Below are 26658 nucleotides of genomic sequence, written 5' to 3'. Positions count from 1 at the left end.
ATGGCAGAAGCAGGCGTACTGTGATTGCTTTACTCACCACGTTAGGCTATCAACCAGCATTTGTTGATCACTTGTGCGCTTGCAGATTTGAAGTTGTCATTCTTTCCATTTGCCACAGTTCTCTTTTCTTTTTTGTTTTTATTTTTTTTTGTTAAAGCTTCTGGCACAGGACACAGCCCTCACTATACTTCAAGTAATCCTCTCTGCACCCTTCCCAAAATTCATGGCTATTATTCAAGAAAGCAAAGAAGGGTTCAATGAACAACACTGAGACAGAAAGAATGAAGTCCTGTCAGTTTATATTAAATGGATGGCATTTTTAAAAATTCCTAATTAAATACCACAACCTTCTCTCATTTCAATTGTTGGCAATAGTTTTGCTGTAGCCCAGTGTCAATTTACTGTTCTCAGGCAGGAGAGGAGCCCTGTTGGTGGGAGAATTGTGCGGGTGGTGTAACACATAGAGCTTCCAGCTCACCTTCCTGTTATTCAGATGCCAGAGTCTGTGATCAGTTGTATACAACAAGTTGCCTATATTTGCGTTTCCCATTTTGGTGGCACTTGCAAGATACCTACTGCTATGTGTTAGTCTTGTATTTTGCTACTAGTAAGAGATTGCTGCTGAGCTGGTTCACCCTTGTGGAGAATGAAGTCATATATGTAAAAAGTAAATTATTTGGCATGTGCTTGACTTACTACCCTGACTTTTTATGATGTTGTGAGTCAAATTGAGAGTGTTTGTCCTCACCTTCAGTGATCTGGATTGGCTGTAGTTCAAGCTGCAAACGAAGGCTGTGGTCAACAGCCTTCTGGACAGTGGAGCTTTTTCTACAAGCGTACCGGTCTGTATGGAAGATGGAAATAACTTTAGCTTTCAAGGTTTTTCTGCATTTTAATGGAAACTTACAATTCTGAACAAATCCTGTGTGCAAAGGTGGCTGGGTTAAAATCTAAGAGTGACTCCTAGGCACACAAGAACAAGGGGAAGGTTGACAGAAACTGGTCCAAATTCATGCAAGCATTTGGACGAGTTAGCATAATTTATTTTTTTTTTTAATAAACTTGAGGAGATCTTCTTGTCCTCGTTAAGGTATCTTTCAAGGTTGTTAGTTCCTGCAACAGAGAGGTTTCCGTAGTCATCCTGAGCCCTTTCAAGCATGGGATGTTTGGCTGAGCAATATTAATTGAGGAGTGAGGAGTCTGTGGAGTCTGCTATTAATAGATGAGTACTAATAAGGTGATGCAGGAGAATGTAATAGTTTATGAGGTTTGCGAGGGGGGGGGGTATGAAAGAGGTGCAGGAGGGGAAAATATTCCTCAGGTGAATCATTCTGATTTAGATAAATGGTTCTCATTCCACCTCCCAAAATGTGGGTTAAATATTCAGAACAAGTAATTGTGAAGTAATGGACAAAACTTGACATGCACCTACTGCATCATTTCTACCTCTTAATGAACAGTAAATGATGCAGCTGCTTTGCCACACTGGGTATGTTTAGCTACAGAAATGGGGAGATGGCAATAGAGAGCTGTGATGAGGCTGTGGTAGGTTTCTGTTTTTAACAAAAGCTGCCAAATGTCAGTGTGTAATTTATGATCGTTTCAAGAAAGGCTGCTTTTAGATTGAATGCAGAGGGGAAACAGTCATGTCCTGTGTGGCAGATTTATGCCCGAAGTCCTGTACTTTTAAGAATATAAGTGAAATTTGAGAACAAGTAATTCTTAAACCATATTTACTCTGTCCACTGTAAGTTAGGAGTAAGTAGGTGCGTATCAGACTGATAAAGGAGAAGTCAGATGCTGTTATCTGATTTTACTGAATGAACCTAGTCTATAGCGTCTCTCTTGGTTCTTCTCCTAGAGACAACCTGGTGCTCTCTTTTTCACATCTGCATGGAGATACTGTTGCATTTGTTTTTTCCTTGATGGCAATTTTGTTGCCCAGTTGACAGCTTAAGAAAATCTCTTCTCTAAGCAAATTACCTGCAGTTTGCCAAGGGCAGGACTGCGGTTTGTGTGGGAAACCATCTTGGTGGTTGTTCATTGCTGATTTTGTTTGGTGTCAGAGGTCTTTGCTGTGCTGGAGGTCTCAATTTGAGGACAGAGTGACAATTAGAGCAGTCAAAAATTCCCTCCCCCTTTTGAGGTTGCTTGCATGTTGATGCAGCTCCCCAAATGTTTTGCAGAGGCAGCCAGCCATATAATTTGCTGGAAAAGCAGCAAGGTAACCTTCCAGGTGCTCTCTACACTGCTTGTCTTCTCATATCCCTGAGAAGGGATTTGATGGTGGGGAAAAGCAAGCAGACTAGAAGCAGAGAGTACGTGTCATTTTTGCATAGATTTTTTTTGGTACCGTGGTTCTAGAACAGGACAGGGTGTGGTGTATCAAAGCCAGGGCAGGTAAAATGTTAGTACACAAACTTCCTAATTTGTCTTTCCTTCCTGTACAAATAAGCCAGTACTTTATCATGCATGAACACAGCTAATGTTGACTGGTGAAACCGTGTAGCGTGGAGGCAGCAGTGTTTTGGGATTACCATATTCCCCAGTGGATATCTGCAAGTGCTGCAAAAGAAAGGAACAACACGGAGAAAATGTAGGATGTGGCTGATGCGCAGTTATCCCACGTGCTGCCGAGCAGAGAGAGTCTGTGACTTCTGTGTCCAGAGGGACTGTTTATTAAGGAGAAAATGTACAATTGTTTTGTGTCTCCTTCAAGTGGCTTGGATTACGCGGCTTTGCGTGCTCACAGCAGCATAATTCCTCTGGGAATGTCCACCCAAGGAGAACCGATGTGGATGTGCAGAGCTCTGAGGTGTCCTGGGAGTTGTGGAGTGGCAGGGCTGCAAGGCAGCAGGAGCATTTCTTTGCTCCCGCATGATGCAGAGGCTGCATGCAGAAATATAATAGCAAATTATAGATCTTTGTGGGTCCCAAGCAGTGTGAAAAATCTGCCCGTTGTCCTTTTAGGCAATAGTGGGGTGGAGGAAGAGATCTCCATAGCCATACCTGGTCTATGGGTTTTTTCCATGTGGGCAGTGAAAGGATGTGCCTTGGCATTTTTGAAATCAGCATTTTCTACTTGTGTGTTTTTCCATCCAGCCTGAATTTTCAGTGATATTAAAGCATCTTTTTACCTTCCCTGGTAATGGAAAAGAGTCTACACTGGCACATATCGCATTGTACCCACCTCAGGAACATTGCGCTCGGTGAAAGACCTATGATGTAAATGAGCATCAGACCGGTGGATTTACAGGCGAGGGATGTTTTGGAGTTGCACATAGAACTGGACTGCTGTAAAACTTAGAGATGTTTTAAAACTAAAAAAGTGTTTTTAAAACCTGAAATCAGTTGTTTGTTTTGAGTGGGCCCATGTTTAGAGATGGAAATTTTGAGTACAGTGTAAACCAGTTGGAATTACAGAAATGAAGGATCTCACCCAACTGGCTTACCAGTGGTGGAGATGTAAGGATAAAAATGAAACAAATTGCAAGTTAACCTCTTAACACTTTGTTGTACGTGTGACAGACAAATCACTGATCTACCTGTGCTGATTCCCATTTCTCTGTCATTCATGTACAAAACCTCCCACTCTGCAGAGTGCGTGAAAGATGGTCAGCCTTTCAAGCCATATCACTGTGTAATCTTTGTATTAATCACAGAGCAATAACTTGAAATAACATTCAGGGTAGGTGAAAACAGCATTGGACTCTAGCCTTTCTGTTGTCATCTTCACCTCTGGAAAGAAACTAAAACTCTAAGGTGTGTTGCAGTGAAGCTTACAACTTGCAGTTGAGTGAGTAGGTGTATACTTGTTTTCTCACGTTGAGGTATGTTTCTTCAGCTATGACATAAATAACTGATCATTTGAAATGAACACATGCATATGTATTTTATAATCTGAGGTGTGTAGTTACAGGACAGTAAGTTCCATGCTGGTGGATAGCAGTATAAAGATAATATACAGCAGGTTTTTCCAATAGCTCACCTAAGTTTATGACTAGAAGACTAGCTTCCAACAATTACAAACTGAGATTCAGAAGAAAAAAAGCCATCAGTACAGTGTGAAGTATTTTCAATGCTAAACTGTGTGCCTGTGTTTTTCCTTTGGAGGCAGGGCTACAAACCATGCAGAAACACACAAGCATACTTGAAGAGCTGCTGACATTTACTACTTCCTGGTAATTTCTTCTGGAGAAACAAACAAAACCCCCATCAAGCCAAAACACACCCTAAGGGGCAATACACTTGTATTTGTCAAGTATGTACAAGTGGAGAAGGACTGTTAAGTACTCAGCTCGAAGGAGTCCTCTTAGCTGCAGATTTCTGAAAACAGTTAATAAAAGCGGCAGCTCTTGCTCTTGAGAAGAGTACTGTCCAGTTTCAGAAGGCAAATCCTCTTCCGCTTTCTCCCTTCTCACCCAGTAGATTCACTGTATCGCGTGCATCTTAGTCCTGTGTTTGTCCACGCTGTGGATAGAGGATGCAGCACCCATCCTGGATGCACCAAATGAGACTGTTTTACCCACCTCGTTAGCCTTTGCACAGGCCTTGTCTCACAAGTGCCAGATTCTGTATGTGTGGGTACCTGTGGGAATCCGATGTATACCTAAGGATTGACCAGTTGATGTTGCCAAAATGAGACGGTATTCAAAGCAAGCTGTGATGAAAATAGCCCTACTAAGATAAGTTGCTTTAAATGACTATGCCTATATGAACGAGTGAGTATTGATAAGCAATGCAGGTAATTAAGAAAGTGTATAAGAAAGGTCTCTGTGCCTACAGAGTGTCTGGCACAGGATGCACGTTAGGCACCTATCCATCAGGTAATTTTAGCAGAGCTTGAACTAAAGCAGACTCTTTTTATTTTCTTTAAAACACTGAGCTTTATTTTTGTTAATACATCTGCCAAGGTTTTGATTAATTTTAGAAGTTCTGATCTCTAATTTGCCTAGTTCTTCAAGCTAAAGAGAACAAGCTTAATCTATGAATATTTACCTTCTGCAACGTGGTAATGCTTTCTACGTCAGCTTTTATGGTATGCAATTTAATTATGGAACAGCTGCATAACAGCTTGACTTAAGATCAGTTTTACAGAAACAGGACAACTTTAGGAATACAGATACGTAGTGCGTATCCATGATGGTTTACTAACTGAAGGGGACATGCAAGAGCATGCTGTGAAATATCACTCACAAAGATATTTCTAAGTGTACTAAGGTGAAATCGTACTGTACTCGGTGAGCAACCTCAAGTAGGATCCATGGTTGTAGTGCGAGGCAGAGGGGCATATGTGTAAAAGCGATGAAATCGTACCCCAAGAAGTTATAAATAGTAGGGAAGTTTGGTTAATGGGTGTAAACGGTGAATATTGGCAAACATAACTGCAATACTCTTTCTTGGGAAACGGAGAATGAAAGTAGCTCTGCTGCTATTTCGTTGCGAGTTTCTTTGACCTGTGAATCAGCCTGTTGAGCCACAAGACAGCTCTGGAGTAAATTATTGGAATTAATTTTTTTCCGTTTTTCCCTGGTGCTGTTCAGAGCAGAAGGGATGAGATATATACATAGGTATGTATGTTCCAGTTTTGATAAAATGCATTTAAATCTTGAGTGTGTTAAAACATTTGGTCTCGTGGGGAGGAAAGCTTGGGTCAGTTAATGGGTTCTTGGGTTAGATGATGTCTGTCTGGCATTTGATAGCATTACTTGAAAACCAAATGCATGATTTATTTATCTGCTTTAGAGAAGGAGACCTATAGGAACATAGGAAGGCCGAGAATTACATGGACTGCGAAGTATTTTATTTGGACTTTTGTCCAAAAAAACCCCTGCCTTTTCAGTAAACTGATAAGATGTAAGGGCTCAAAAAATCATCGAGAGAGTAAGTCACCCAGACGGAGTGGAATTCTACCAACGATGCGTTCTGTGGTAACTCTAGTAATATGAGAGGTAGTTGTACCCATTTAGCAGTGCTATTTTTATTTCTTTAAAAAGATGCTGTTGCCTCGTACTGGGAGGAATCCAAGTCTCGTAATGGCCCAACATTCCGAAAGTCGACGTGGGGAAGATCAGCTAGTGCAAGTAATTAATCAACAGGCAATACCTGGTGAGGGTGTGTTGGTACGGCTGGTGGAAAGCGCTCTCTCTGTGTGCAGTGGACAGTCTCAGCAGTAGCCCGCTTCTTTGGAGGCAGAGAATGACACTGTCGCTCTTGGCATCTGTTTTGTCTGGGATGTTTTTAGAGGAAACGCGTTTCAAAGTGTACTGGCCTGCTTGCACGTGCTGGAGAGGTAGCTTATGGCTGTTGCTTCCTTGGTCAGGAGAAGGAGGCAGCAGTGCTGTGCGTGGGGTAGGTGTGTAAGCAGGGGGTGAGCTGGCAGCAGGGCTCCTGCCTGCGTACTCCAGCCCCAAGTGTAGCCCTGGCCACAGGTGTCCAGATGTAAGTGTGGGGGCACAGCACGGAGGGAAAGGCCTTGCCCCTGTTGCCCCGAGCTCCTGATGCACCACTGCCTCGGCAGCCTCTGCTGCTCGCTCAGAGCCCTTCCGCAAACCCCACGTGTCCCCCACGTCCTGTCCCAGACTGCTTCCCACAGGGAGAATCTTCCCGCCCCGCTCCTTCCAGAAGGTGGAAGGGGAGTGATTTCGGAGACTATAGTCGCTAATACAGACTTGCCCAGCGAGTCGTCATCGCAGGCGTCTTTGCGCCTCGCCCTGTTTGGCAGCCCCTCACTGCAGAGCCCCTCGCCCTGCTGCAGAGCCCCTCTTCTGCCCCCTCCCAGGCTCCCGCGCCTTCCAGCTCAAAAATCCTGTCTTCTCTTCCAGCCCCAGCTCCTGGCACCGATTTCCAACACTCATCTACCAGCTGTACTTAGAAAAATGTCATTCAGACAAGAGCCCCGCAGCTTAAAAAAAGAGGACAAGGCTGAGAAAGATGGACCCCTTGTAGACTTTGTCAGGCCCTTTATTCATCCTGTGATTAAGGTTGGGGTGACGGAGGTGTCGAACACTGCAGAAGAACATTGCTGCTGTGGCAGAAGGTGCTTCCGAGGTAGGAGACAGCTGGAGCCCGCACGAGCGGTGTTTGGAGCGGGGGGCCAAGGGAAAAGGTGCTGGAGAAAGAAGGATGTGTTTCTGCATCTGGTGACCTCTGTGGGATTGTGCTTGTTGTCACAGGGTCATTTACTGTGTTGTTTCAAGGATGAGGTCTTTGTGCTTTTAGTCGGTTAGGAAAGCAGCAGTACTTTGGCTTACATTTCACCTCTTGTTTTTTCTTTCATACTGTCTACGCAGAGAAAGCGCAGGCTGGATTTAAACTGGGGCTGCTGTTTTCTCCTGGAGATTGGTGAAACTTTCCTTGAACAGAGAGCAAAAGGAATTTGTTGGAGCTTTTGCAATAGCAGTGATGTGTCAAGGTTAGAAAAAGTCTAACCATGCATCAGGCTGCAGGGTCTGGTGGTACAGGAGAAAAAAGTTTGCCTGAAAATCAAAAACGTTGTCTCTAGAGTGCAGGAATGCATTTTCCTTTGACTGTCATGGGAAATGCAAAGCCAGGAACTGGCCCAGCAGTTAACTGATTTGGGGCTTGATTCTTCACCCTTAGACTGAGCACCTTATTTCAGAGGGCCTATTCGTGAAAGCAGCAGTAGTGCTCACAGAGGAGGATGCTGTTCTGTTCAGTAGAGTGGGCAGAACCATCCCTTCTGAGGCTGCCTGAGCTACTGCTTGCTTTGGAAAGCAGCACAGCAACCTTCCTTCCCCTCTGCTATTTTCTTTGTGGGATTTATTTATTAAAAGTGAACCGAAGGATGTACTGTGAACACCAGATTAACATGGCTATGCAAACGAAGGCCTCTGGTGTTTGATAATTTACTGAATGAATGTGATTGCCTGGTCACCAGCTGTTAGAGTGAATCCTGGCTGAGAACAGGCAAAGGGGAAAGTCATCACTAGATTAAATAAGAAAAAAGCAAATAAACCCATCGATAACTCGCCAACAAAATACTTACCTCCCTGTCATCCTCAGGAATCCATTTCTTGTAGTTCTGCAATTCACTGTTTTCTCTAGCTGAAGAAATGGTGTCATTATATTGAAAAAAAAAATGCTGAAAGGATATATCCATTAAATAAAATTTACATAGACTGTCTTTGTATATAATGTTTTTTTTACCCAGGAATATGAAAGGTACCTTCTTCTAAAACAGCATGGTTGTAGATTAGTTCATGTATTCCTAAATACAGCTAAGTAAGCTGTCAACTTAAAGATTTGTCAAAGAAGTTAGTAGCATTTCTCTTAAATACAGCCTGTTAATGTTAGCATAAATGAACGGAAGGAGAAAAAGAACGCTGTGCGCAACTGTGACACAAGCTATGTTCAAGTGAGACTACTAAAAGAATTAGTAGCCTCAAACAGAAAGGGGGGAATTGATAGCATATTTCCATACATTCTGTATGGTATGTCTAAATATTTTGATGGTTTGAATATTTTGTACCAGCCGTGGAAACTGGTTTGCTGCTAGGTGACGGCAAAAGTGAGATCTGGTAAATAATTGAAGTTTGATTTCACCGGAACTCTGATTGTTAAAGTCGCTTTCCTTCGCCGGTTTTTTTTAAATGATGGCTGCATCAGCCGGACGGATGGCACTGTCGAGGGTCTGCAGCTGAGCACCCCCGGTGCTGCTCCAAGCCTGGATGTCTCATCTCTCCAAGGAAGCTGCACCCAGGAGCACTCTGCCACCTGCTCTTCCAGACCCGGCGTTTCTCATTGAAACTGAGATGACCCGTCGCGTTGAGCCGCGTGCAAGTAATTTCTATAGGATTGGCTTAACATGCAGTAGCGCCATCTGTCTGCCTGCGCACGGTTGGCTTCCACCGCTGGTCAATGGGAGTCCCTGCTGACAACTAAAAATGGAATTGAATGGAAGGGAATTGCAAGTCAAAAGGGCCCTGTAATAATTTTAGAGTGCCTGAGGCACCACGCTGAAGCCCTGGCATTATAAATAAGGGTAATGTACTAGAGACTGAATTGCAATCAAAGCAGCTGTAAGAACGTGGAGTGTGCGCTGAGCTTCTTTAAGGTGCGTGGAGTTAGATTATGATCTGTAGGCAGTGCAGGCAAATCAATATTTGCTCACGGACGTATGTAGGGACCCTAAAGCCTGTGATTAGAAAGGCTGAAGGGATGTGGGGAATGTGAGATGAAGGCTCCAGAGCCAGGAGTGAGAGAGCTGTATTGGAGCAGCCCGACCCTCTGGTTGTCTCAAAGTGTTTCCAGGGGCTGAACGGTGGAAGGGGCTGACTCTGTCCTCCCGGCTCACCGCGTCTCATCTCCTGGACCGTCTGTGTGATGATGCAGTCTGCTGACCTCTTGCTGCATTTCACGGTAATGTTTAAAAAAAACCAACCCAACCGCTGCTTATGAATAAGGTTGGTGGGAGGATGGGAAGAATCCGAATGTCCTGGGTGAGCTCACTGTTCCTGACATAAACTGGAGTAAATCCAGTACTGTCAGTGGGCCCGTGAGTGTTAACAGCAGCTCATGGCAAATTGCACGGGCTGCCCCAGAAGGGCTGGAGCCGAGTCGGAGGGTCAGGCAGGGGAAGCGTAAGGGTTGGCCTTGGTGCCTGCCGAAGCTGGGCAGATGCTGTGGGCCACCCTTGAGACAGCTGGTACAATGGCACGGCTTGAATAGCTCGATGGTGAGGCGTGATGGCAGGGAGGAGAGCGAGCGCTTCTTGAGTTGGGACTCACTGTCTGATTTCAAGTGCTGGTGGCTGAATTTACCAGCTCAGTGCCTTTATTCCCTTATAACCCTCTCAGCCACCATGGGCTGCGTGTGTCCTGCTTTGTGCCATGTGCAGGATGACAATCCCTTTTTCTGCAAAGGTGAATGGGCTTGGGAAGAACACCAGTTAAAGGGTGCCACGTACTGCTGCGTTTTGGGTGCAGACATACCCACAAATCTTGCTCCCACCAAATTGCATCCTGCAGGGAGAGTTTTGCTGGTAAATGGGTGTAAATGGGTGCAGGCAGACAAGGGGAGGAGGGTCCCTGCCTGGCCCGCAGCTCCCTCCCTCGCCATTCTTGGGGTGATTTGGGGTTAATTTGCTGTGTCGGTGAGGCAAAGCTGGGCTCTCCGGGGCTGAGGTCAGTGGGACCCGAGGAAGGCCGTGATGGTCTTGAGGCTTTGAAGGGCTTTGCAGCGAGCCCTGTCCCCGCTGGAGGGGACGCTGGTGGTGTTCAAGACGAAGGCCTTGCAGCCCTTGTTGTCGTGTGTGCCCATGTCCCCCCCGGCCCCCAAGGTCTGTCCTTGTCCCAGGGGCTGCATGCTGCTTTCTGCGTGGGGCCGTGTCCGTGAGTCCTGCAGGGACCTGTCTGTCCTGGCTTCCCCACCGAAGGGCTGCTTCCCCTGGGGAAGGGGACAGGGGAGTCGTTCCTGTTCCCCCTCCCACCATTGCTGCCCCGCTGGTGGTGACTCGGGCCTGGGGGTGGCTGGGTTCCCCTCGGGGCTCGCCGGCTCGGATCTGGGGCTCGGCGGGGCTTTTGCACCTCTTGGGGGCTGTTTCCCGGTGCCCCCCGCGCTCCCTCCCCGTCCCACGTAGGCACGGAATGGTTCTGCAGAAAGAGCTTTTAATGGAAAAGACAACAGAAAAGGTCCCAACAAAGCTGCTCTAAACCCTCCCTACCCCCCACCCGCCTCCCACCCACCCCCTCAACCCCCCCCAACCAATCCACCCCCCTCCCCTCCCACCCCCCAGTCCCCCCATCTCCATCTCACCCCTGTCTGATCCCCCCCTCCCCCCTCCCACTCCCCCCATCTCCATCTCAGCCCTGTCTGATCCCCCCTCACACCCCCATGTCGTCTGCCAGAGCCCTGCGCTTGCTGGGTGGCATTGGCAAGGAGCTCTGCGCCTGCCTCTTCCTTGGCTGCTCTGCCGCGGCAGACGGGGATGGTGGCAGGTCCATCCCCGCATCCCCCCGTGGCTCCCGGGGCTCCATCCCGACGCTGTGGAATATGTCGAGGCTCAGCGCGGTGTCGCTGAGCTCGGGGATGCGGGAGTCGAGGGTGAGCAGCTCGTCCGGCAGCGACCAGGGGCTGAAGTCCCAGTCGGGGGTGGCTGCGCCAGTGCCCTCGGTGTCCCCAGGCACGGGGCTGCTGCTGGGACCATCCCGGCTGGCCCCCACCGTGTCCAGGGAGCACCCAAGGAGCCCGAGGGCCTCTTCAAGAAGCTCCCCGTCAGGCACCGCAAGGTGGTCTGCGATGTCCCCCAGGGCTTGGGCGTGAGGGGCAGCTCAGGGGCTGGGGGGGACGTCGCTGCCCGGGGGGACGTCGCTGCCCAGGGGTGCCCCCGCAGGGGTGGCCGTGCCGGTGGTGTCGATCTCTTCCAGCTGCCCATTGATGTACCGGTAGCCCGGGATGGATGTCAGCATCACTGGGCAGGCTGGGGCCACCCCTGTCCCCTCTCCGCTGGTGCCCCCGGGGTGCCCAGGCACAGGGCTGCTGCATGGACCACCCTGGCTGGCCCCCACCGTGTCCGTGGAGCACCCAAAGAGTCTGAGGGCCTCTTCAAGAGGCACCTCCTCGGACAAGGTGAGGTCGCCTGCAGTGTCCCCCAGGGCTTGGCTGTGAGGGGCAGCGGAGGGTCTGGGGGGGACGTCGCTGCCCGGGGGGATGTCGCTGCCCGGGAGTGCCCCTGCAGGGGTGGCCATGCTGGAGGTGTCCATCATCAGCAACTGCCCCTGGATGTGCCGGTAGGTGGGCATGGGCATCGGCAGCGCCGTAGGGGCCGGGGCCACCGCTCTTGCCTGATGTTGGTAGGGGGCAAGGTACTGTGGCTGGCCCTGGCAGGGAAGCGGTGCCTTGGCCGAGCATGGCACCGGCCGGTGGAGGCAGGTCGGCGACTGTCCACTGGATGTGGAACACCCGGGGGTCGAAGAGGCAGCCACACGGAGCCATCTGCAGACCTGTGTGGGTGAGAGGGAGCCGTGCTGGGCTGGGGGAGCTCTCCGGGGGCACCCACCGAGCCATCCCCCACGGCCGACATCCCCCAGCTCTGCGCCAGGCGCGTGGGGAGCTGCTGTGCCGGTGGGACGGGGTTGCACTTTGGGGAGGAGACTCCCTTCTAGGAGGTGAAACGGGAGAGAAATTCCCAGAGATATTTGGGAAGTTCTCTGCAGATTGGCCTGAGTGGGCACGCGTCACCCAGGCGAGGGCAAGGGTGCTCCCGCGGGCTTGCTGAACGCCCGTGCGAAAACGGCGGGGGGGACGGGTGTGACGGGGATGGCGAAGGTGCCAGAGCAGACTGGGGTGCCATACCTGCTGGTGGTGCCTGGGGGGCCTGGGGTGCCACCGCTGGCAGGGGTGCCCAGGCTGCAGGGAAGGGCTGCTCCTGCCCGGGCAGATGGTACAGGTTGGCTGAGCCTACGAGAGAGAGAGAGGAGCCATGGCCGGCGGTGAGCTGCGCTCTTGCCCCCAAGAGCGTCCCCGGGCTCAGGGCCGGTCCCTACCTCGAGGGTAGAAGGTTTCGGGGAGTACAAAAGTCTGAAAACGCTGGGGCGCCGGGGGGCCCCAGGGCCCACGCGGTGGGAGCTGCCGTGGTGGCTGCGCCATGGTCCCTTCTGGCTGTTGGCTACTAAGGACTCTTTGGCGTCTCCCGGGAAGGAACGCGGGGGCTCCCTGTGTTCCGCGCCCCCCCCCTCCCCCCAAGAGCCTCCCCAGCTCCTCCTGGGGAGGGAAAGGGTTAAGGGAGGCTGGGGTGCCCCCGGGGCCTCCAGGTGGCTCTCAGGGGCTGTGGGTACAAATGCTCTTGGCTTTCAACAGTGTTTTCCTGGTGGGGGAAAAAGAACAAGTTGATTCGGCCTAGCCGAGAGGGGACCAAGCCGAGGCCTCCTTTTGGCAGATGGCAAACGCATTTGTGAGTATTGGCCGTGCTTCTGTTGGCTGCATTGGCTGGAGTGACGCAGAAATAGGAGAAAGGACCTCGAGGGCGCGAAGGAAGGTCAGGCGGTGTCACTCGGTGGCGTGCTTTCCCCCAGCCCTGGCTCCAGGAGTGCTGTCAGGGCTTTTAGTCGCCCGGTCGGAGAAGCAGCAGCTCTGGATCCCCCTCGGAGGGGGCCGCGCTTGCCCTGGGTGCGTGACACCCAGGAGGAGACGGTACCCGCCACCGCGGGTACGGAGACATTTTCTCATTGTTTTTTGTACCCATCCACTGCAGATTACTGTCTCGCTAAACATTAAAATGTAAGCAGTCTCTCTGAAAACCACCCTTCTCAACATCTTTTTCAATCCAGACTTGTTATAAGGCACTTTACTTGCATTAAAGTTAAATTCATCGGTGTTGTATTCAAACCTTTTGCTTCTGTCTGTTATTTACTGGTAGTCATTATGACGAATAAGAAGGGAAAAGTGTTCTGTTCCTTAAGGAAATGGCTCCCATATCATTTGTCTCTCTTGTCTCTTCTTTTAATTGTGCCTCCCTTCTAGGTGCATGTCATGGTTTGTGAGAGCTGTGCACTATTTTCTTGGTGGATTGAGATTTATGAGTCAGAGGGAGAATGATCAGAGGAGAAAGATTTATGCCAGTTACTGTTCAAAGGCTGCATTCTCTCTCTCTTTGTGTATATCCATAGGGGTCCAGGAGGAAAGTGTTTTTTCAGGCAGTTGAAAGAGAAATGGACTTCTCTGTCTTTTGGGTTGGGGTTTTTTTTGGTGTCCCAGTCTTCTTGTTCTTCATAGGATAGATGTATTATTGATGACAAGCAAAGCCGGAGATTCTGTCCCTGTAAATATCAGACACATGAAAAGACCCAAGTTGAGAAATTCAGATGGACTGTGGGTGTCCTAACAGAGCTGTGCCTCGGAAAGGCAGGGAAGAAATCCCCTTCCAAAATGGGAATGAGAGTTTGAGCTGAAGCTCCATGGCTAAACAAAGTCCTGGTAGTAAAGAAGTCCTGCTTTGAGGACTGCCCAATGCCTGTCCTTGACCACCCTTCTCTGCCCGACGTACGTCACGTGAATCTGGTACCATAATAAACTCTGAGCATTTGTTTTGCAGCTGTGCAAGGCTTCCAGGTCTGTCTTTGTAAGCATGCAGATCACCCCCAGTCCTTGACGTGGACTACGGTACCCCCACCACACACAGAGGACAAACGTATTTTTAAATCCAGATGGTGGTATACCTCTCCAACCACGTGAGTCTCAAATGTCCGTGCAGCACTCCTGTGGGTATACAAGGCTGTTCCCGGGTCTGTGCTTAGTTGCTTGGCTTAACGAAGTTGCTAGCCCAGTCTTCCTTGCAGGTTTTCAGAAGAAACTGTATATGGGCAGGGAGTTGTGTATAGGAAAAGACACTAAAAACATTGCACAGGCTCGTAGAAGTACACGGGTGAGTATCGTTACATCTGCCTCCATATTAGAGGGATCAGCACTGTAAAAATACCTGCAGTCAGCAAATATTCACGTTGCATTTATGAGCATTTTCATTCCAGTACACACATTATGAAACAATATTATCGTGGTAGGAAGGCTAGGTAGGTATTCCAGCAAAGAAGACTGCTTTGCTGCTATATTAATACCTTATATTATAGTGCAATAATCCTGTGCTCTACAGAGTCTCAGACTGGTTCATTGGAGGGGGGCGGGGGGGAAGTGTATGGCTTTAAACAGCTTGCAGTATTGGGTCAAAGTAGGCACAGATGTTGCAGCAAATCCTTGAAACAACATAAACTCACCGTGCTCATCTGAGCCTATCCAAAAAAGGATTCACCGTGGCCAGACCAAGGGTTCTATGCTGTGCCTGGCTAATTCAACAGCAGGGCACCCTGTTTGGGAGAACCACTAATCCTCAAACGTAGCATTAAAGAAGATGAGACCAAGGCTACAGAGACTTTTGTGAAACTGAGCATAAGAAAAGAATCATACCTTCCTGAGCCTCAAAAGAATTTCTACAAAATCTTAGATATTTCTGCGATGACTTCAGGAGATAATCTTAGAGCAAGTGACTCCTAACAGAGTTTTCAGATGCCTTTAGGAATAAGGAAGGACTTTAGTAATCTCTCACCCTCATATGCAGTCTCGAGAAAGCATATGCCTGAGAAACAGAGGAAAACCAGAGTGAGGAGATGGGGAAGTCGAGAACGTTATTCGCAGTGGCTGCTCTCATTTGACCAGATCAAGACTGGCAGAGTGTTAGCAGAGGTATGGAATAGATGTGAAAGCCTCAGACGTTTCTGCCCAGCGGGTAACACTGTGGGATGTAAACGGCAAGGCTGCGTGCATTTTTTTCGCAACACGGTAAAAAGTGGAAGTTAAAAATACCAAATCCATCAGACCGAAAAGATTTCCATCCTACTCAAGTGGTGAGAGGAAAAAATCCTCTCAGGAGATTGAAAGAGAGGTACTCCATAAACACGCACATCTGTGGTTCCCAAGCCCATCATTCAAAACTTCTGTCATCAGTTTGTTTTCTCCCATGGGTCTTCTCCAATTCAGTAGCTGTCACTCCAGTTAAAACCGCAACGCAAAGCTGACATTTATTGAAGGTGGGCAGGGCCCTGTGAAGTCTACTGTGGCACTGCAGACAAATCTAAACATCATCTTTACTCACAAATTTCCATTCAGTTCAGTGAAAGCAGAATTGCCTCTGAGGTGTGGGAATAATAAAGAGAAAATTCTTCTTTCGGTTGCACTTAAGAACAGGCTTGCAGAGGCACTGGTGAGAAGCCTGCTGGAAACCAAGGGGCCGTGTGGAAGTCAAGGAAAGCAGAATATGCTTTCCACCACCTAGAAAAGGAGCATCTGGATGGGGGAGGAGGAGCAAGCAAGAGAGGAGGAGCTGAGACTTTGCCAGAAGAAATAGGAGACCCCTGTGGTGCTGACCGCCCAGGAGTGCTCCGGGATGTCACGGGGAGGCTGGCACACTGGTTCGAAGCACAGACCGCTTTCCCCTGCTCCTTTTCCACGCGGGCACCAGGACACGGTAAAGCAAAACCCGGGCAAGGTCAAGCAGGACTTGAGTGGCACGAGTGAAAGGGACAGGTGCCCCAGTGATCTTCTCTTCTGTCCTGCCAGTCAGAGGTAGGGGTGTGTAACCGAAAAAGCTGGTCGAAGAAACTCTCTGAGGCTCAATTTTGGAGTTTTAGAAAGCAGGCATTCTTTATTGCAGCGCTGGATGCACGGGGGATTGTTCTGCCTATCGTGCATACCGTTACCTACAGCAAGGCAAGCTTATATTGTTCTAATCGTATACTTATTTATGTTATCCTTGACATAGTGTCCGCCCTTTGGGCCTGCGCAGTGTGGCTCATCTCTTTTTCCTAGTTAGCTGGCCTCGGCAGGTTTTAATGGCTGGATGCACCAATGTCTGTCCCAACGGCAGGTGGGGGACAGGGCCCTGCCCTTCGTGAGACCCCCAGCCCCTGGAGTGGCGGCTGGAAGATGGGTAGGTCAAAGGACCCTGATGGGAGCCCTGCAGGGCCTCATCCATTGGACCGACGGGCACCTTCCCTTGTCGCACAGAGCATCTCATGGGCTGGAAAAGGGATGCTCTGGAGAGCTTCTGGCAAATCTCTGGAGAAGAGCTTCTCCCTGCCCCTCTCCCAGGGGCTTTCTCGGCTCTGGTGCCCTTCCCAAGGACAGCCCCACAGGTGGGTGCAGCCAGCATGGCAGGAAAGAACAGGCAGCAGCCACAGCGGTCAGCACGGCGGGAAAGCCAAGGATAAAGCCTTATCACCCAAGTGTGATAAAGCCTTAATAACCAAGCGTGCTGCTTCTTGGACAGGAGTATTCCTGCCTAAGCTCACCACACATTGCATTTCCCTGTGGCTTTCAGCAGGATATGAATGGCTCTTCAGTGCCGGTGGTCGCTCCCCTCTTTCAGTGAAAATTGCAGATTTTCTTCCTGTTGGACCCGCCTCAGTTCCAGTCTCTTGGGGGTTGAAAGCTGGCACAGCATGGGTGCCAGAGACGTTCCCACAGCTTGGCTGGCGTCCACAAGGAGGAGTCTGTCTTTAGCCACGATGGTCATTTCCAGGGAAAACAGCTTGTGGTATTGACCAGGACCCTATGTGGACAACAGAAGAGCAGGGATGCGGATGTTTGCCACAAGTCCAGTGGAGCAGGCTGCTCAAACACAGCCCACGGTGACTTTCTGTGCTGCTGGGCCTGTGGGGACAAAGGATTAAGCCTGAATTACCTGCATGAAATAGAGCTATCGCTAGCCTCGTGCAACGGCACCCAGGAGCTGGTCCTGAAAACCACCAATCCAGGACACGGAAAGCTTTTAACCGCTGTGGCTATTCTGGAATAGACTGTGCCGTGTGCATCCATTTCTATTAACAACCCTTCTCCTGCAGCCGCAAAGGAGTTTGAGATCTTGCTGATGGCTAAAGGGGGTTGGTGGCCTGGGATGGTGGCTGAGGCTTGGGGCTTGCATTGCCTGTGACCAGCTATGAGCACAGAGTGACAGAGGAAAGACTTTCCCTGGGGAAGAGGCACCAGGGAGCGGTTGAGGTGGAGGAAAGCTTCGCCCTGGTTTTGGCTGTAGGTGGAAAGCTCTGGATCAGCACGAAATTCTACGTCTCCTGTAGCATGGCACAGGTACCGAGTCTTCTGTTGGTACCAAGTAGAGGCAAAATGTCAGGCAAAGTGGCTCATTGAATGGGAATGATCTAGGGAAATTTACTTGGCTGTTACAAGCCCCATTGCTCTACAAGTTGAATCTTTTTTCTCTAGTCCTTTCTTTTTTGGAAAGGGGTGGCGGGAGGGGCATGGATAGATGGAAGGTAATTTATCTTCATACCTGCAAAAACACGCATTGTAGCAGTCAAGGCAGAATAGGCCTTTCTCACGTACCTTTTCTTTTCTGAACATGGTGAGTTCAATCTGCTGATCAATAGCCCACTGAGATCAATAGACACCTTGGATTTTGACCCTTTGGCTCAAGAGCTAGATGCAACCTCCTGTCATTGGTGTTTGCACGACTAATGCGGTAATCTGCGATCTTCTCCCTAATAATCTAGGCTACATACTACCTAACGCTCTGTGCGAGAGTACAACCCAATCCAATGTTACATGCAACATCAGCACTGTGAAGAGCTGTGACATTCAAATGAAAAAGGAGACATTTTGAACACCTTGTAATAGCTTGCAGGAATACAAAGGGGAAGCACTGTGTAAATAATACCCAAACCAATATGGATTTTTCCCCTAAATTTCTGAACCTCCTGTGACAAGTGATGGCCTATCAAAGTGCATGTCTGCCCCCCCCTGCGCTGCACCACGTGGGATCTGTTCACATTCCCTGGTCTGGGAGATGGGGCAGAGCGGACCCTCCGGCAGCTTGCAGCTTGTGGCACAGAAGCGGGAGGAGAGGCTCATGCGCCGGAGGGTCCTGCTGTCAACCTGGAGGATCTTGACAGGCTGGAGAAAGGGGCTGACAGGAACCTCCTGTAGTTCCCCAAGGGGAAGAGCAAAGTCCTGGAGACCTGGGGACGAAGAAGCCCTTGCGCCAGTAAATGCTGGGGGACACCCAGCTGGAAAGCAGCTGTGCAGACACCTGGGGTGATGGTGGACGCCAAGTGGAGCGATTTCGAGCCAGAAAAGTGCCCCTGGGGCAAAGGCGGCTCCCTGCCTCCTGGGCTGCAGGAGGCAAAGCGTTGGCAAGAGGTGGAGGGAGACGGTCCTTCCCCTCTGCTGGGTCCGTCCAGCCCGCCCGGGGCTCCCCAGTGCCAGGCAGAGACGGCCATACTGGAGAGAACTCTCACCCACTGGGTGGGTGCCCCTCCCACTTTCCGTTGGGCTCAGAATGTTGGTCGTTGGGCTTAGAATGTTGGTCGTTGGGCTCAGAATGTTGGTCGTTGGGCTCGGAATGTTGGTCAGTTGGAGCCCAGAACCACCAGAGACAGCAGCACGGAGCTGTGCTGGCACAGAGGAGCGCTGGGAGGAGGCAGGATCTGGCCAAGCAGCACCTCGCCGGCACCGGCACCTCGCCTCCCATCCCCGCTGTCGCCGACTGGCCCGCGTCCTCGGTCCACGGCAAGGGTCCTCCTCTCCCGGGCAGGATGGGCCAGGCCAACTGCTGCTGCGGCTCCAGGTGAGCTCTCCCTGTGCCTCGGGGGCACGGCCGGGACCCGCGGTGGCAGCGGCCTTTCTCATGCCCGCCGCTCTCTGCTCTGCAGGGAGGCTCTCGCCGACGCCGAGGCGGTGCTGAGCGCGGACGTGCGGCTGACCCGGGGCCGCAAGAGGAGCGAGAGACGCCTTCTCCTCCTCCAGGAGGAACTGGTGATCGCCAAGTTGCAGTAAGACCCTCAGAGCCCAGCTGCCTTTCCCCCAGCCCTGGCCCTGGCCCCAGCCCCGGGACACCCCGGCCCCAGCCCCAGGCCCCGGCCCCTTGGTGCTGGATGCGCCCATCGATGTCTGTCCCAAGGGCAGGTGGGGGACAGGGCTCGGCCCGGGGGGACCCCGAGGAGGACACCCCCAGCTCACCGCCTGCCTCTCCTCTCTGCTCTCTGCAGACGCGGCACCAGCCTGCGCCCACAGCTCCGCCTGGCCCTGGACCAGCTGTGGGTGCTGAGCGGCAGAAAGGAGGCGGCGGGGGACGAGGAAGAGGAGGAAGGCGGCGATGAGGACAGGACCTCCATCCTCCTCGTCTGGCCCAGCGGCTCCTGCGTCGCCACTTTCGGGTGAGTGCCACGGCCGGGCGGGAGACGTTCCCAAGCACACCCGCACCATCGTGAGAACGGCCTCTGCCCTGCATGCAGAGCCTGGGCAGGGATCGAGCAGCACGCCGGCAGGGAGGGATGGGGGCATGGGCAGGTCCCGCATCCCCTTTGGGTCCCCAGAAGGGGAGGGCGAAAGCAGCTGCTCTGGCAGGACATGGGGAGCCAGGGCTCGGGCAGCGCCTCTGTCCTGCCCCACGGGGCTTCGTCCCGCTCCGGCGTCCTTCCTTCCTTCCCCACGGGGCTTCATCCCGCTCCAGCGTCCTTCCTTCCCCACGGGGCTTCGTCCCTCTCCGGTGTCCTTCCCCACGGGGCAGGGCTGCGCAGGCGCCCGCCTCTGCCCACGGGCTGGGGGGCAGCGGGGCCTGACGCTGGTTCTCCTCTCTTTCTGCAGCTCCCGGGCGCTGAAGGAGCTGTGGGTGGGCACGCTCCTGGGGTAAGCCGCGGGGATGCTGCAGGTGCAGCCGGACGGGGGAACGCAGCTCCTCAGCTGGGGAGAGGTGCCCCCGTGGCTGCCGGCAGCTCTCGCTCGGGCAGAGCTGCCGCAGGAGGGAGAAGAGGCAGCTTGGGGCTCAGCCAGCTCTCTCCCTGTCCCTTCCCGGTGCACAGGATACCAGAAGGAGCCAAGAGAGCCCGGGTGACGCCTGTCCCGTCCATCAGGCTCCTGGAGAAGGAGCTGGGCCGCCGCCACACCGTGAGTGCCTGCCCGGTCTGGGCTCTGCCCCCGAGCCCTGGTCCTCCAGCCGAGCGAGCGGCAGAGGCATCGCTGCTCACCTGCCTCCGCTCCTTCTCTCTTGCCCAGTGGAGGACATTAAGCACCGGGAGCCTGGAGAGGCTGATGGAGGGCCAGGCCGAGGTGAGAAGGGCTGCCTTTCGCCCGCCTCTGGCTGTGCCGGCACGTGCGGCCAGTGAGGTGAGGGATGGAGGGAAGGGTGGTGCCGCTCGGGGAGCGGAGAGGGTTGGGGAGCTGCCGGGAATGCCGGCACATCCTGGCCGGCGGTGCTGGGGGGAAACCTGCCCCGCGGGGCAGAGAGCCCGGGAGGGCAGAGGGTCCCGGCTCTGCCACGCTCAGGCTGCCGGTGCCGGCTGGCAGCTCGCCGGCGGCCCTTTGCGCCGCGGGGCTGCTCTCTGAGCGCAGCCTGGTTCTTGCAGGCTGGTCCCAAGCAAGGGCCTCCGACGGTCCCGCCGAGCAGCGGAGGGGGACTTTGCCACGCACCGGGTGAGTTTCGGGAAGAACGGTAAGCTCCTGCAAGCGCTGGAGCTGTGCTCACTTGTCCCTCGAGTGTCGCCATGCAGGTTGGGCAGCCCGAGGCAGGATGTCACCTCCAGGAGGAAGGAAGGACGGACACCCGCTGGGCAGCGGCCGCTGGACGTGGTTCTGCGGGGACACGGAGCCTCTGCTGCTGCCCACAGCTTGGAGGAGGACAGGGCGAGGGCTGGGCCAGGCTCTCCTCTCCTGGTGGCGTGCCGGCTCTCAGGAGCCTCCCAACTGGAGCTGCTGAGCCGGAGCTCGGAGGTCCAGCTGCTGGCTCCCTGCCCGTCCTGCTGCACCGCTCAGCACCACGCTGCGGGCAGGGCAGGCCCCGGGAGCGCTGGCCCGGCGGTCTCTGTTGACGGGCTCTTGCTCGGCTTTCCTTTGCAGCAGGAGGGAGCAGCAGCAGGAGGAGGAAGAGGAGGGGGCTGCCCTGGCCCTTTGCTCATCGGAGGACCCCGGCCGCTGCCCAGGCGCCAGGGCAGGTGGGCTCTGGCTGCAGCAGGGCGCTCTTTGGCCAGCCCCTGGCAGCCCTCTGCGGGGAGGACGGCTCCCTGCCCCGGCCCATCCAGGTAAGCCAGCCTGGCCGGGGGGGTCCCCAGCCCTCCAGATGCTCCCTAGAGGCGGTAGGAGCCCTCCCTCCGGCTGCTCCACAGGGGACACGGGCGTCCCCAGGAGCTGCGGGGATGGCGGCTTGGGCTCTTCACCCCCAGCAAGGAGCCCGCTCTGGGGCAGTGCTCTGGCCACCGCTGTCGGAAGGCAGCTCCTCGGCCAAGCAACTGTCCTCCTGCCTCTCCTGCAGGAGCTGCTGGCTGTCCTGCGCCGGGAAGGACCGTCGACGGAGGGGATATTCCGCAAAGCTGCCAGCGGGACGGAACTTCGGGAGCTGCGGGAGGCCCTGGACCGCGACGCCGATGTCGACCTGGGCAACCAGCCTGCACTCCTGCTGGCCGCCGTCTTGAAGGTGAGCGCTTCTGACCTGCGGCTGGAGGAGCTCCTGGCCGGCCTGGAAACTTCAAAGGCTCACCCAGAGCCCTTGGCATTGCAGGACTTCCTCCGAAGCATCCCCGACAAGCTGCTGGTGACCCACCTCTACGAGGACTGGATGGCAGCCATGGAGAGGACCAGCAAGGAGGAGAAGGTCTCCGAGCTGAAAGCGTAAGTGCGGGCAGCAGCCTGCCTGTTGAGCAGGAGCCCTGGCCGCTGGCTGAGAGCACCTGGAAAGCTGGGCAACTCAGCCGCTGGCTCCCCCCTGCCTTGGACAACAGGCCTGGGCAAAATCTGCTTTGTCAACCTAGTGTCCCTGTTCCCTCAGGGTGGCCGAGAAGTTGCCTGCAGCCAACCTCTTCCTCCTCAAGCGGCTGCTGTCCCTCCTCCAGCACATCGGCCGCAACGCAGCCACCAGCAGGATGAGCTGCAGCAACCTGGCCATCTGCCTTGGGCCAAACCTGCTGAGCCCACCCGACGAGGACCTGCTCCCGCTCCAGGCCATGCTGGAGGTGACCGAGAAGGTGCGCTGTGTTGGCAAGCCGGCTGCAGCCTTGCCGGCCTATCCGAGCTTGGCTGCTCAGAGGTCCCTGGCTGCCTCCTCCCTTGAGCAAATGCCGGTGGGGTGGCTGCCTGCAAAGGCAGCCCCGCAGCCACAGCCATCTGTGCAGAGGCAAGGGTCGGGAGTGGGAAAGGCTGCTTGGGACAACTTCAGGCAGCTGGGTTGAGAGCAAGGGTTTGATGTGTGCAGGTGAACACGCTGGCGCTGTTTATGATTGAAAATTGCGGCGACATTGTTGGGGAGGAGGTGGCTGGCCGCTCCTGTCCATCAGCTGGGGAGTCGCCAGCCCCCACGGACGGAGCCACAGGTATGAGGAGGAACTGAGGGCTGTCCCAGGCTGGGGCTCGGGATACCAGAAACCTCAACATCAAGAAGAAAACCGGTGTAGGGCTTGGGGTGGGTTTTGCTTTAGGTGTGCTACTTCCAAGGCGTCACTGCTGCACATGGTTTTGCTTTCTAGACCTGCCTTTGGAAGAGCAAAGTGGCCCTGCAGGCAGAGGAGACCAGGGCCACCAGGCAGAAGCCATTCTGCATGCATCCCCCTCTCTGGGTGTCCTCAAAGGAGCTGGGGGAGACATGGTGGCGGAGTCCAAAACGACAGAGGTATGTCAGCTCTGCTCCACAAGCACCGTGACAGTGTCTCTCGGGTAGGAGGGTAGTTTCTGAGGAGGCCAAGTAGCTGCTGGGCCTCCTCCGGCCAGCCGATGGCTTGTGTGTTTGGGGTTCCTCCTCCTCCCCCACGGAGTCATACGTTGTATGGAAAACTGGAAAGGTCCTTTCTCAAATGCATTAAGCATGTGCTTAATCCAACCAAATACCTACAAAAAGACAGCGGGGAGTAGCTGTCAACTTGAGAGGGCTTTTGCTCGGATCCTACTTCATCACAGTTTCATCAAGTCTGTTTTGGGGCAGGTGGACTGTGCAAAATGTGGATGGATGATGCAAAGCAGCATCTTCCCCAGAGAGCTAAGGTGGTAATTTGGCAAGCAGTCCCTTACTACTCCAGGCCGTCCCTTGCCACCCCTGAACTCCAACAATTCTGGTTTAGGCACCTCCAGCTTTGCCTCCAGCCACCCTCGAGAGCACGGCAGAGCCCCTGCTACGCCCGCAACAACTGGGCAGCCTTTCAGAGGAAAGAAGGTAAAACGAGTCACTTTGGGTTAAAATCAGAACTGTCTCCGCTGGATCGTGGCCTTACCTATCTAAGCACACTGTGGGATGGAAAGGTTTGCAGGCTCTCCTCGGGACAAAGAAAAGAGAAGGAACCGAAGGAGGAAACAGGCCTGGGGAGATGAAAGCTGTGCAGAAAAAAAGAAGAGGAAGAGAGAAAACGTATTGGGGGATCGCAAACAGAAAAGATGCAGGAAGGTCTGGCAGGTCGAGAAGGCCAGGTGTGTACCAGGCTCTGCTGCTGCGCAGGGTCTGGCAAGAACCCCGTGGCCGCTCCCCAGGGGCTCCCCATCGAGCCCTGCTGCGTGGCACAGGGGCCCTGTGCATCTCTGCGTGCGCACAGCTCTCTAAGGGCATTCCCCGTGGGGATAAGGCGCCAGAGCCCTCCCCTCGGCAATGCCAGCCGTAGCTCGCTCTCTTCTGGGCTATGAGCAATTCCTCGTCAACGGTGTTCCCCAGAGAGAGGGCAACCAAACCCTGCCTCTTCCTGCCGCTGTGCATTCAGCAGCGCTCTCTGACTCTGTCCTTGTAGGTGCCGTTTTCCTGTTACTGGCTGAACCCCTGTGAGTCCTGGGCCCACCCCCCACTGCAGTTGATGTTCTCAATAAAATGATATTTTCTCTCTTCTGAGTGTGTCTGCCATCAGCTGCTCTGGGGCGGGGAGCTGCTGTTTGGGGATGACCCCTCGGGGAGGAGTTTGGGATCGTGCCTTGTCCCAGCATCCTTGCCGGCGGGCACGAGGGCTGAGTTCAGGTGCTTTAGGAGTGAAAGCAAGGCACAGAGTTGCACAGGAGGGTGGAGGTTGGAAGGGACCCGTGGAGCTGCAACTGGTTACCCAGCTCCTGCTCAGATTTTGGCTAATGCTCATCTTGTGCTAAGGCCTGCCGTATGCTTGGAGCCGTGCCATTATCTCCGGTAGAGGGCAACATGTAGGTACAGCAGGTTGGCCAAGAAGGGCTGAAGCTCCTTATGCAACCATGGTCACCTGCAGCTTGTTGTCCCCTGTGGCTGTCATCCTTGCATACCGATTGTCTGGTAGTTTCTTCAGAACCCCCTCGCTCACGCCGATGGTATAAACCAAACTTCCACACTGGGCACTGTAAATACTCCTCTCAAATGATGCACCTCTTATTGATCACAGAGAGCAACGACAGGAAGATTTGATTCAGTTTGCACAGAATAACTCAACTAAATATTCTGTTGTCTATGGAAATGTAATTTTAAAAAGGGGCTTAAAAACCCCAAGCTCTTGGGAACTGCACTAGGTTCTTTCCCCTTGAGAGGAACAGCAATGCTCCACACTTGAAGTGAACCACTGACAGGGTGCATTTTCATGTTAATTGTCGCAGACACTGGCAATAGGAGACAAAGCACTGTAAATTTCACTCCTTTCCTGCCTTTAAGAACTTAACAGTGATAGTCAGACATGGCAAGGGGGAAAAAGTATGTAGCAGAAACAGAGCTAAGAGGGTGCTGAGGGCTGGGGACCTCCAAAGTCTAGGCTTGTGCTTTTGCACATCCACTCAAGCTAGTGCTGGCTGAATACAAAACACAGGTGCTGTGATTCTCTGGCATTCCATACCCGTTGTGCATTTTGTATGAGGGGCTTCGAAAACAAGAATTAAGGGAGAGAGTCTCTGGCATGAAGGTGGAGAATTGATGTATGAATACAGCTTTCCCTTGAGAAAGAAAAAATGACTGTTGCCCATGACAAGCAAGCAGAAGGATGCACCTGGTACACTATTAGGAGACGGGTACATGGGATAAAATGAGACTAGATATATGTGAGACTTTGAATAAGATGGAGAATCCAGTGATGGGTGGAGCAGTTGCAGAGGGAGACCTTCATAGCAGCATTTTGCACAATATTACATGTGAAGACAAGGAGAAAGGGGGGGACAGGGTTGATTTTCTTCCATGGTTTTGGGGTTCTTTTTGGTCTTTGCATCTGGGGGTCTGTTGAAACCTCTGTGTCTGAACATGGAGAGATTGTCATTGAAATGCTGTATACCTTTGAGGGCAACCCAAAGCATAGCCTTATACTTACATATCTGGCACAAAGCATAGAAATAACAGACTTTGAGAATGGCCATAGTAACCAGACAAGATGCAAAGAGTTTCTAAATCCCAGTAGCCCAATGAATAATAAAGCTGGAGGCAGGTTCATGCTGTCATTTGTATTCACAGCCTGAATACTACAGAGAGACCATTTCTTGCACCTGGACTTCAGAACAGACCCACTATAAAGACACAGCTGGAAGTTAACAAATAGATGTGATCTCTTATCACCTTAATAGCTGAGATGAGTCAGTTTGAGTTTTCATTTTCTCCAAATAATACGCAGCAATCTACGGGAGGAAGTGAAAACTGCAAAAATGAGTAAGGAAAGATTGTTTGCTCTTTCTTACACACGGGAATTAGCAGGCAACACATGAAATTATGGATCACAATAAATGAAAAGAAGAACATCTGCACACAAGACATAATTAAATTGTGCACCTCCTTGCCACAGGATGTTTTGGATAGCACAAGTATGAATGGGTTGAAGAAGCAATTAGACAGAATCAGGGAAGGAAGGTCTCTCATGGGCCATTAAGCTCTAGGAAGCAGGAACAGCCTCCAGAAATCCCTGAACCAGTGACTGTCAGTATAGAGGGTACAGCAGGGGAAGGAGCATGCTATGCTTATTGCATTTCTTATGCTTTTTTCCTACACATCTTTCACTGTTCAGATGCAGAGACAGGACGCTGAGTTGAACGAACCTTTGGTATGACCCCGTGTGGCTATTCTCATGAATTATACAAGACACAGTCCCATACGTGCTATGGATGCAATTCACATTCACGCAGAGCACTGCCTTATGGCCTTGCAAATTCTGCTGAATATTTACGGTGAGAATTTAAGCAGAACCCGTGTGGCTGAGTTCATGCATACACGTGATCCCATTTCACCCTATCTGAAATTCCATACTG

At 52.4% G+C, this 26658-nt stretch overlaps 1 protein-coding gene across 1 annotated transcript; it reads left to right on the top strand.

Annotated features, from left to right (window-relative positions):
* Positions 1–18561: 18561 nt before the first annotated feature.
* Positions 18562–24243, top strand: LOC142027660 (T-cell activation Rho GTPase-activating protein-like). Its single transcript, XM_075021953.1, has 9 exons — positions 18562–18599; positions 20325–20409; positions 20868–20953; positions 21727–21931; positions 22016–22125; positions 22283–22478; positions 22706–22823; positions 22977–23163; positions 24219–24243. The coding sequence occupies exons 1-9, from the start codon at positions 18562–18564 to the stop codon at positions 24241–24243; spliced, it is 1050 nt and encodes a 349-aa protein (XP_074878054.1).
* Positions 24244–26658: the final 2415 nt, after the last annotated feature.

The sequence above is a fragment of the Buteo buteo genome, unplaced genomic scaffold (genome assembly GCF_964188355.1).
Source record: "Buteo buteo unplaced genomic scaffold, bButBut1.hap1.1 HAP1_SCAFFOLD_50, whole genome shotgun sequence".
In the NCBI taxonomy this organism is placed as follows: Eukaryota; Metazoa; Chordata; class Aves; order Accipitriformes; family Accipitridae; genus Buteo; species Buteo buteo.
Note: the sequence above shows the minus strand (reverse complement) of the source record. Positions and strands in the feature narration are given on the sequence as shown.